Raw genomic sequence first — 10,829 nt, 5'->3', positions numbered from 1 at the left:
TTTCGGTTCTGAGCTTTTCTTCCATGAACAGTTCATCTCTTGTAGTGAATTGAGTAATTAAGTTGCGTCATGGTCGTGAAATGACTAGAAAAGGTTAATCTAAAATGACCATTGATCAATAGTACACACAGTAGCAAATCACTCCCCACTCACTGTAGACGGCAAACATTTGTTAGATTTGATCAGAGGAACATACCATCAAAGCAATGCTCTACAAGGGAGAATAGTCATACGCACGTGTGACTATCTGTTTCCAGAGAGGCCTCGTTAATGATGTTGGAAAGAGAATGATATGGACTAGAGAATTACATCAATGAATACAAATTATTACTGATACTGTACAATCAGCGATCACTGATAGGCCTTATGCATAGACCCTGGGACTGTTCTCTGCTGCCCTCAGCCTGTCCAACAACTCTGTTTGTTTACACCACCAATAGACAGGGCTCTGCCAGCCTTTGTAATAAAAACCACTCCAGTCAATCAACTGAGCCTGAGACCAAAGGCCAGTGTAATTTAGGAAAATTGCTGCAACTCCAAAGTAATCTTGTGTAATGTGATACTGCCTCCAGAGCGCTCTCTGTACTGTACATGTTGGATAAGCTCACAGTCATTTTCTTCAGATGGAGCCTTGACAAGCCGCACAGATATCCACCTGCAAGCAATCAGCAGACTAGTGTTAAGTGCTTTGATATTAAAATGACTGATTTAAAACAATTTGCCGCCCGTACTTTAGATAGCAAGAGATTTGAAACAACTTCCATATGCTGATATATGATGGAAAAGGTGAAGGAGTTTATGAACACCGTGGTCAAGCTATGTGAGAGTAAACCCAAATATTAGCTGTCGTGTTTTATTTTATTCAGAAGTTATCCACATTTCAACCAACACACTGGATGACTAGCTGTTTCACTAGCTAATAACTAGCTTTGACTAGCTTTAACTAACTAATATTCTAGCTGTTTGACCAGCTGATAACTAGCTTTGACTAGCTTTAACTAACTAATATTCTAGCTGTTGCTCATCAGAAATGATCAAATACAAAGTTATAGTTATGGTACTTATAATATCTCTGCTATGGAAATGGGTATTCATCTATGTATACTTTATCTATTCAATGTGATTACAGTGTATATATTATAACCACTTGAGGGCAGTATGAACGAGGAAACATCCAGTTTCAGATATAATTTTTTTTGTTGCAAAAGTGAAATGTTAAATTATTTCAAAAGTGTGGCGCAAAAGCCATCTATCCTTCCTTGTTTGTCAAGATGATAATCTTGTGTTGCTACAATATTATACAGTGTTGCTTTACTTTGAGGAATGCAGAAGATTGTGTTTCAGTACATTTGTTCTCCATCAAAATTCGACAAAATATGAACTCTCAGATAAGTTCCCATTTCAAAGGGAGAGTTTTTTTTCTTTGTTTATCAGACCTCCAACTCTTGGTCCTCCAGCCCACAAAGAGAATACGTCAGATGAACACTCGCAACTCAGCCTAGATTTGAATTGAGCAAATGTGCAGTTGTTCAAAGTGGATAGAGTTTCATTGATTTGTTTCAAGACAGAAGAAAACATATCCTCGGGGCTTCTACCAGTTTGAAATAACAATGGAGGCCTCTCTGTTGTCTCTACTGTTTGTAGTCCTGTTGCTATCTTGCAGGCCAGTCAAAAGGAGGAGGATGGCTAGGGGGGTGGAGGGAGGAGAATGGAGTGAGAAGAGAGCAGCAGCAGTCAGGCAGGTGACTGTGTTAGGCCCTAACCTGACCACTGAGCTGGCCGTCCAGCAAAGAAGCAGCTGACAGATGTAGGAGTCTCAGCAGCCAGCAACACCTCAGTCTCACACAACACAACAATAACAACGATGAAATCAAGAGAGAAACCGAGTTTCCACCTCCGTAGAGAATATCTATCTTTTAATATATTTTTTAAATGTATTATCTGGATATTACATTTGCCAGAGGACAGAGCTAGTGTCTTCTACGTGTAAGAGTAAAAAAAGAACAAAAATGAAATAGTAATCTCATGTTCGTGTTTTTACTTGAGTTCAGTCATGTATGGAAAAATCAGCTTGTGGTCATAATGAGAGATTTCCTCTGTTTCCTGCTCCCTGAAGATGTTTCTGGTGTCAGTCAGGCGGCACGGCAGAAGGGGAGGGGACTCTCCGACTGTTTCCGTGGTGACAGGCCTTTCATCAGACCCACCAAGGCCCTTTGTTGTTATTTTAGGGATCTCTCACGGGTGCAGTGTGAGAGAGCAGTGGAAAGACACACACACACACACACACACACACTCCACCAAACAATAGTGACATGCTCACTGTCATGTCAATCAACCAAATATGTTTTTGGGGTGCAGGAGTGCACCTGTGTTATTATCTCCTCAGATAGGTCCTTCAGTTGAGTCCCTCATTGTCTGGAACACTGATCGCTGTCAACTAAAATTTAAATCTGTAATTAACATTAATTGTATGTTAATTTCGCAATATAAAGTCATTTTGTCTATTCATTAATGTTTTTTTTTCTCAACAGTGTTCTTATTAACAATATACCCAGAGACAGGCATTTACCAACTTTAAGTTGATGTTAACTAATGCCTTTTCCGGATGCGTAAGTTCGCAGGTAGGAGGAAACTGTGGTTATCTGGTGGTTAACACAATCTCATAAACCATGATGCCTATAAGAAGCTGTTGTGACGCCCTTGTCTGCCGTATCTTGATGATCAGTCATATCCCATACTGTCGAGCAAAGAACGAGTTCTCCCCTCCTGTTTGACATGTGTAGCTACGTTAGCCCATTACAGTTGTCTACTCTCCAAGTGTCTCTGCTTCAAACTTCAAACAATCCAGGGACCAAAGTAACAAAAGTACATAGGTACATATTTAACCTCTCCACTTTTCTGTTGATTGGATGTTTACAGAGGTGACAGAGCAGTTTTGTTGTTGTTGTTCTCATGAATGGAGGGGGGGTGGGGGGGGGGGCAGGTGGGACAGATGGGGGAGGGAGGGGGGTTCTCTGGAGTAGTCCTTTGGCCCGGATCACTCGGCGCTGCTGTTTCCCTCTAATGAGCGGAGATTGGCTGCCCGCTGTGAGACACTGACCCCCCTTCCTCCTCCAGGTCCACAAGACTCCTCCAAACAATAGCAATCAATTCCCGCACATCAGACACAGCCCGCGAACAACTGATAAATGATATGCATCTCCTGCTGGTCCCATGGCAACCGCCTCGACTTTATTGTAGCTCGTCTTTGATCCTGCCAAGCTTTGATTCGTTTCTCACTCCCCCTTTTAGCTAAACATATCATGTGAGTTTGGAGCTTTGTTTTTGACAGGCCCCATCTTACCTGGCTCTCTCCACAGGCTCCCCGCCTCTCCCAGAGGGCCCGTGGAGGATAGGGGGAAATTCCACCCCATTCAAAGACTTCTCTGGATTTTTGATTTCTATTCTTCTTCTGCCTCCCTACTTGTGGTTCCTACTGACCTGCCCTCCAACCTTCCTGCTCCCTGCGGAACCCCCAGCCCAGACGGTGTCAGGAGACCAGGGGAGTTCGGGGACCAGTTGTGTCTGGGGAGTCAGAAGACTAGGAATGCCAGGTGACCAGGAGACCCGTGGAACATGATTGGGGGAATTTGGGGAGACAGTTGACCAGGAAAAGCAGGGGAGTCTGTACCGTCAACCAGACTGATGGAACTCCACAGTCGCAGGTCTGTAGCACAGCTCTACCACAGTTCCCCACAGTTACCCTGTCAGCAAGGAACTTGACCATGATTAGCAGTCCACAAGTAGACATGATGGCTTATGATCCAGAAAGTGAAGGATGGTCAATAGTTGGATAAGATACACAACATTTCAATAGTCTGAAAAGGTACGTTTATCAGAGAGTGCAGGGAGTGGGTGTTCTTGCAGTAACATCAGATAGTGGTTTTTGTCTCATCCGCTACAGTGGAACAGATTCACACAGCTTTCACCATCATCTGCATACCACCATAGCAGCAATTGGTGGAGTTTTATGACCTATTACAGATCAGAGCCATCTGTCCTTCTGTCACCCACCTGGGCCTCTCCCACCAAGGCAATTGTGATTTTATCTAACATTGACAATGACCATTTTTTTGTGTAGGCTGCTGGAAAAACTTTGTAGTTCCATGGTTGCATGTTCAATCTAGCCGCTGCTGTGACACAATGTATGTTTTTCAAAAGAACATTCTCCCTCTTAACTCATGTACATCTAAATAGTCCTGGCAAAGATAGAGAACAGATTCTTTATGCTGTCAGCCACCTTAACTTTGATGACATGATGTGACCCTATGTGAGCAATATCTTCTGTTTTTCATTTCACAGTAAAGGCTAGAACTTTGTCAGTATGTTTGTCTAGATAGAAATCACAGAATCAGCCTGCGAACATCCTCTCTCACACGCCGGTTTGTGATAAAGGAGAAACACAGCAGGGTTATCTGAACAGTCTGAGTTTGACAGCAATCTCCAGCATCGGCGCTTGTTAATTGGAGGACATTTCTCACTTACGCACTGTGAGACCTGGGCCTATCAGTCGAGTTTGACCCAACCACATGATCACTTAATACATACACACACACAGACCAAATGAAAGACAGACATACCAACAAACAGACAGACAGAATGAGAGAGAGACAGAGAGACAGTGGGACGGTCTAGGTTGGCAGGATAGCAGGGAGGTGGCAGTGGGTTGGGTGTTGAGCTGTCATATTTGCCAGAAAGTTTTGAGGTGACTCAAGCAGTAGTCGTAGACCGTGATTAGACTAGCAGTGAGTTGTAATATCTCAGGCAGTGTTTGTGTCTCTTTGTGTTGTGGAACCAGGGGTCAAGAAATCGAACATGAGAAGGCTGTCATTATTGAGAACGACAGAAAGAGACCTGTGTCTGAGGGCAAAGGCTTCAGGGTTTTTGCCTATTTTTGTGTGTATGTAAGAGGGAAAGAGAGAAAGAAAGAGCGGGAGAAAGAGAGACAGAGCGAGAGAGAAAGAGAGGGAGTCAGATTCAAGAAAAAAGGAAAGAAGCACTACGCAGAGAAGCGAGCCGGACAGAAAGAAAAGAAGAGAGAAAGAAGTCAAGTAGAGGGGGTTAGCCCATCATGTGTGCCAGTGTGCTCCTGTCTCTCCTGCTGGTCTGCAGCTTTCCTCAGACTGGTGACACCATGCCCCCAGGTAAGGGTTACCTTTCTTTGTTCCTATCAGGTTTTTCCTCCAGAGTGATTCATGTCATATCATGATGGCTGGTGGCATTAGCCACAGTGCAGTTTAAGATCCTAATCTCTCTTCCCTATGATTCTGCCAGCTGTGAGTTTTCATGATGCATCAAAGTATGTCATTGTTCCCACGTCTATCCTTCAGCCATAAACCCTGACAACATCAGGCTGACTGTTTCCGGCTCCAGCAAGGGTCTCCAAGTGTCCTGGCAGTACCCCAGACCTGACCGAGAGCCACGCTGCTATGAGAGCCAACTCCAGCACAACACAAGCTGTCACACAGACTGGCAGGTACGGACATGGAGACCGGGTGGTGTCCTGAGGGCCTTCATAGAGAATCTGTTTGTAAAATTTCTGTGTTGGTATCAACGTTTTGTGTAAAAATCTCCGATCTGTTCTGGTTCCATTGTCCAGGATCGAGGTGGTTCAACCCACCTTGACCACGGTTGGCTTCTCCTCCAGCTTTTGACAAATGGGAAATCCTTGTGAATGTACTGCCTGTTTCCAAGGCAGATATGAGGAGATGGGGGGCCAGACAAAGAGAGAACCAGTTGAGTGTTCTTGGGTCTTCTCACGTGTGTGCTTGCCGCTTTGTTACCAGACGGTGACCTTGCGAAACAGGTCCTTCCTACTGGAGTCTCCATCCAGGAGGAGGAGCTACACGTTCAGGGTTAGAATGAAGCACATCAATATGTGTCCTCCCCCTCACCAGTGGAGTGCATGGACACCGCCTGTCTACTGGGGACCAGAGGCCCACACAGGTGGTGTAATACTTTCTGACTTCAGTCTTTCTTTCTCACTCCCACTCTCTCTCTCTCTCTCTCTCTCTCTCTCTCTCTCTCTCTCTCTCTCTCTCTCTGTCTCTCTGTCTCTCTCTCTCTCTCTGTCTCTCTCTCTCTCTCTCTCTCTCTCTCTCTCTCTCTCTCTCCCTCTCCCTCTCCCTCTCCCTCTCCCTCTCTCTCTCTCTCTCTCTCTCTTTACCTTTACCTTTATTGTTGTCCCTTTTCTCTTTTCTCTTGCTCTCAACTTTTACAATTTAATGTTGCTGTGTTGCTTTATTGTCATGACCAGAAATAGTAACAAATAAATGACCTAGGTTATTTAAAACTGGGACATACTAATCTGTGATCATTATTACATTAACATGGGGTAATTGAGGCAGAATAATCTATATGCTACACAATATTACTGTATCTATGTGATTAATGTTGAATACAAAGGAAATGCCCATAGAACTGCCCCTCAACCAACCTAAACCCTCAGGGAAGACAAGGAAAAACTCCCAGAAAAGCTCACTAGAGGAGAAAAAATTAACCTTGGGAAGAGCAATTCAGTGAGGGATCCCATCCTCCAGAGACGGTTGGTGAAAGAGAGGTGCAGAACACAGGCTAAACAATACTGATCGGTTTACTGACATCAATTTGATGTTTCATGGCTGAGGACGTTCTTGTAGATTTGTACTTGAGATCTTTCATGGACATATTTTTGTACTGAGTGTTTATGTGTGTGTATTCTTCCCAAAAACGTTAATCTATTTGCCTGGCATGGTGATTTTGGGGGGTACCATTTCAGGGGGGGTACCATTTCAGATTCATGTACTTAGCCATTTTTTGATTAATCCTCAGGGCCTATATCAGACAGAATGATTGTTGTAATTCTAAGCGCTAAGGTGGTCTCTCTTATGTTTAGAAAGTATGTTCAGAGGACACACAATGTTCTTTGCAAAGAATAATACTTTACTTTTCGACCTTGTGCTTCTGATAAATCACTGGTGTTTGGCAATTAATTATTACTATTGTATAGGGGCTGTGATAAAATTGGTGGCACACACACACACACACAGATTCCTAGAATTATAGATAGGGCACAGCACCCGCAGTGATGTCGGTGACACACCAATTTCTGGAATTATAGATAGATGCCAGTGTCCGTGATACAACAAGTGATGACATTTATTCTCTGTGGTTTTGGTACCTATATTTCTCAGAGCACAATTGAAATTCTCTGTCATTTCTGAAGTACTTGTACAACCTCCACATCTATTCTAGTCAAATTAACAATGCTGTGGTAGCCTACATTCATGCAAATGATTATGTAGCCTTTGTTTGTCTGCTCTTTCCAATATCATAGATTGCTTATGTTAAGTTGATCAAAATGAACAATATTGGTTCTTTGTTAAATTGTCTTACTTCTACAAACATCTAAACATTCAGTCCATAACAGAAGACATTCATTTATGTAACTAAATTCACTGATCTATACTCTAAGTATATCCACTTAATATTGTAATTCTGTTAACTAGCCAGCCCCTTTGAAAGCAGCTGTTGTAAAAGCTAATTTGCTTTTAAATAACGAAACAGAATTTCCCTATTTTCCTTAGTTTCATAAGAGTTCCCAGTACGCACTGCTTTGGATTATAAAACGGTTCTCGAGATATTCGTAGCAAACTCGCTCCAGACCAGAGGAACAATCAGAGTGAAGGGGCTGGGACGCAAAGAGAGCAGGCCAAACTGAAAGTATTTATTTTCTTTATTTGATGTCAAAATGCTACTCCAAACAACGTCAATCGCAGCACTGCACTCTGTTGGATTATAAAGAGGATGTATGCAAAATATGAACTTTGCAGAGTTCTCGGTTCTTAAGATGAGCTTGGGAAACTAAACCCATTCTAATTTGTACACACACACAGATTCCTGTTATTATTAGAGATAAATATTGACCAGTATTCAAACTTGGGGAAAAAGTTAGTTTGTGAATGTCTATGAGCAAAAAATAAGTTCTTCCCCTCACATTTGATGTAAACTTGATCGACAGTTTTGTTTAAGTGCATTTTGTCTCTTTCTGAGGACATTGTAGTTTTTGAACGTGAATTGCAAGAGAGTTTTTAGAACAGCTCAGGTTTGTCTGCCCCTAACCTTTGTTTGTTTTTGTTCCCAAGTTTTAGATGTCAGATACATAACCCACATAACTGAATACAGTAGTCAAGATTATCAGTGTAGCTGTTCAAAATTTGCTACATGTATAAAATAATAATAATTCTTTTTTTTTTTCGTCTAACAGCACCACAGGCTTATGTGTGGACCTGTATGTTATTCAACAATATACTGCAGTTATTGGTGGTTCCAAAGGGCAAAGACCCTTTGGAACCAGTTGGAACAAGTTTTTTATCGTTAATTTTGAAAAATGTATTTTTGGGTGGAATTTGTGGTGATTTAACAGTATTTTCTTTTACATTTCTTTAAAGGGTTTTACTCAATGGTTTTCAAATTTCCAAACATATTCGTATTCCCTTTATAGTATTGATGTTGCAAATTCATCCTAGTTGTCTGGCTCTCCAGTTTTCAATTCAATTTGATCTCAATTTGATTCAATTCTATTGCAATCTTTTTCAAACATAAAAATGACATATTTAGAGGTAATTGAAAACCAAAATCACTGTTTAGCTATTTAAAATAAGTACATAAGTAATTTACAATATACAGGCATGTTAAGTCAGGGGTCAATAGTTAATTGAAAAGCAAAAACGAATCAAACAATCATGACTGTTTATGAACCAATCAGCTCTCAATTCAGTTCAATTCAACTCACTTATTCCTTATTGGCAGGAATGAGTGAACATTTTTGCAAAGTAATGAACAAGATTAATGAATAGCTTTGGAAATAGTATTTATTTCTCTCTCTTTCTCTTTCTCTTTCTCTTTCTCTTTCTCTTTCTCTCTCTCTCTCTCTCTCTCTCTCTCTCTCTCTCTCTCTCTCTCTCTCTCTCTCTCTCTCTCTCTCTCTCTCTCTCTCTCTCTCTCTCTCTCTCTCTCTCTCTCTCTCTCTCTCTCTCTCTCTCTCTGTCACTGTTTCTCCCTCCCTCTTAATAAATTTAGTCCTGTTGTACATGCTCCATGTGGCTAAGAGAAGTGTGTTTATTCCTGCAGTTTCCTGTGATGTGGAGGCCGAGTCACCGATCACCACCAGCACCTACATTGGCACCATTATCCCTCTGTCTCTCTGTTTTCTGTTGGTCTGCATCTTCTCTCAGACACGGCAAGTGTGTGTTCTGTCACCACTATTACACTCTTGTAGCTATTACAATAATCCACCCTAACTGCTGCTGAGTAGCAGAAGAGCAGATGGTGATGGGCTCTGTCTTCTGTCCTCCAGGATCAGGGTCATCTTCCTGCCTCACATCCCTAGCCCTAAACATGCATGTGGCAGCCTCCTCACCATCAATCCTTCACAGGTAAATCCCTCATCAACATGAATGCTGCGTTGCAGCTAGGCTGTGTTTGCATGGGACAGTGGTCAGTCCAGGCTAGACCTGTGTGTAATGTGTGTAATGGTTAGATCAACGGGCTATGTGTTTACTGTAATCATGATGGTGATGATAATGAAGGGGAGAAGGAAGATAACGACGATGGTGATGATCATGGTGATAACGGGGATGGTGATGGTGATAACGGGGATGGTGATGATGATGATGGTGATGGTGATAATGATGATGGTGGTGATGATGATGTCTCCACAGTGGCAAGGTGGTTTCTCTGAGCCTGGTGTGGACTGTGAGACGGTCGACGTCGAGATCGTCAGCATCCAAAACACAGGAGAGGAAGAAGCGGAGAAGGAGAAGGAAGAGGGAGAAAAGGCAGAGAAGGAGAAGGAGGAGGAGGAGGAGGAGGGGAACAGATTGTGCCCATCCGATGCAGGACTACAAATCTACCCAAGCCTGGCAGCCAACGGGGCCTACTGCAGTTTGTGTCTTTGGGATAAACATAACGCTCGTCTTAACATGGTTGAGTGACATGAATAAGCGTTATATAAGAGCTAGCCACCAAATGTTGACTCTCTCTTTTTGGTTTAACATTCCTGGATACCACAAAAAGACAACCACCTCCTCTGTTGATGTCAATGTGGTTGTTATATTGCTTTTGACCACAGGAGGGCAGTATGAGTGTGAGTATAGCTCTGATGACCAAACTTAGAGAGCCTGCTTTGAGCCTGCTATCCTCCTCCTCCTCCACAGCAGCCTGGGCCAGAGAGGGGAGTGGGCTATTATCGAGGGTTATCTAAAAGATTTATATGCATGTTGTGCATAATAAACATACAAATTACCTTGAAGACGTCATGGTGAGTGCTTGTGTTATCCTAACAAATCGTGATGGATGAGTGGAATTATTGAGTATCTAAGTGTTTACAGAGCAGCCTGTGGAGTGTGCAGTACAGCTTCATGATGACTGGACTGGAGAGTACAGCTCCTCACATTCATGATTCCTGCAGGGAAGGGATTCCTGGATTCTGGAATACCGTGGTTCGGGATTTAGCCCCTACATCCAGGGTTTCCGACGTGAGGATACAACAGGCCTGTGTGTGATCAGGAGACTATTTGAACAAGAATATTGTGGACATTCCATGATGTTAATAGCTGATGCCCACTGTGTTCATCCCCTCATCAAATGCATGTTTTCCCCCCGGCCTCCGGAAATAAACGTCTCTTCGTTTTTTCTTTGGCTAGCCACCTTGCCTTCTCTCCTCTCCTCGCTCAACCTCTTCATGGAGGGAGCGGGGGGCTTTGAAGTCCGGAGGAGCTGCCTGGGGCTGGGGCTGGTGGGGGGAAGGG

At 42.9% G+C, this 10,829-nt stretch overlaps 1 protein-coding gene across 1 annotated transcript; it reads left to right on the top strand.

The window, feature by feature from the left end:
• Nucleotides 1-5,110: 5,110 nt before the first annotated feature.
• On the top strand, nt 5,111-10,267 carry crlf2 (cytokine receptor like factor 2). The gene is made up of 6 exons (XM_084688165.1): nt 5,111-5,183; nt 5,370-5,515; nt 5,826-5,985; nt 9,151-9,259; nt 9,377-9,455; nt 9,741-10,267. The coding sequence occupies exons 1-6, from the start codon at nt 5,111-5,113 to the stop codon at nt 10,011-10,013; spliced, it is 840 nt and encodes a 279-aa protein (XP_084544291.1). The 3' UTR covers nt 10,014-10,267.
• Nucleotides 10,268-10,829: the final 562 nt, after the last annotated feature.

This window comes from Hypomesus nipponensis, chromosome 23 (assembly GCF_054491055.1).
Source record: "Hypomesus nipponensis isolate SF chromosome 23, ASM5449105v1, whole genome shotgun sequence".
Taxonomy (NCBI): Eukaryota; Metazoa; Chordata; class Actinopteri; order Osmeriformes; family Osmeridae; genus Hypomesus; species Hypomesus nipponensis.
This window is presented reverse-complemented; position numbering and strand designations above follow the sequence as displayed.

Coding starts and splice junctions, on each gene's coding strand:
- crlf2 (XM_084688165.1), top strand. CDS start 5,111: ATGTGTGCCAGTGTGCTCCTGTCTCTCCTGCTGGTCTGCAGCTTTCCT. Junction 5,516..5,825: donor GCTGTCACACAGACTGGCAG/GTACGGACATGG, acceptor CTTTGTTACCAG/ACGGTGACCTTGCGAAACAG. Junction 9,260..9,376: donor TGCATCTTCTCTCAGACACG/GCAAGTGTGTGT, acceptor TCTGTCCTCCAG/GATCAGGGTCATCTTCCTGC.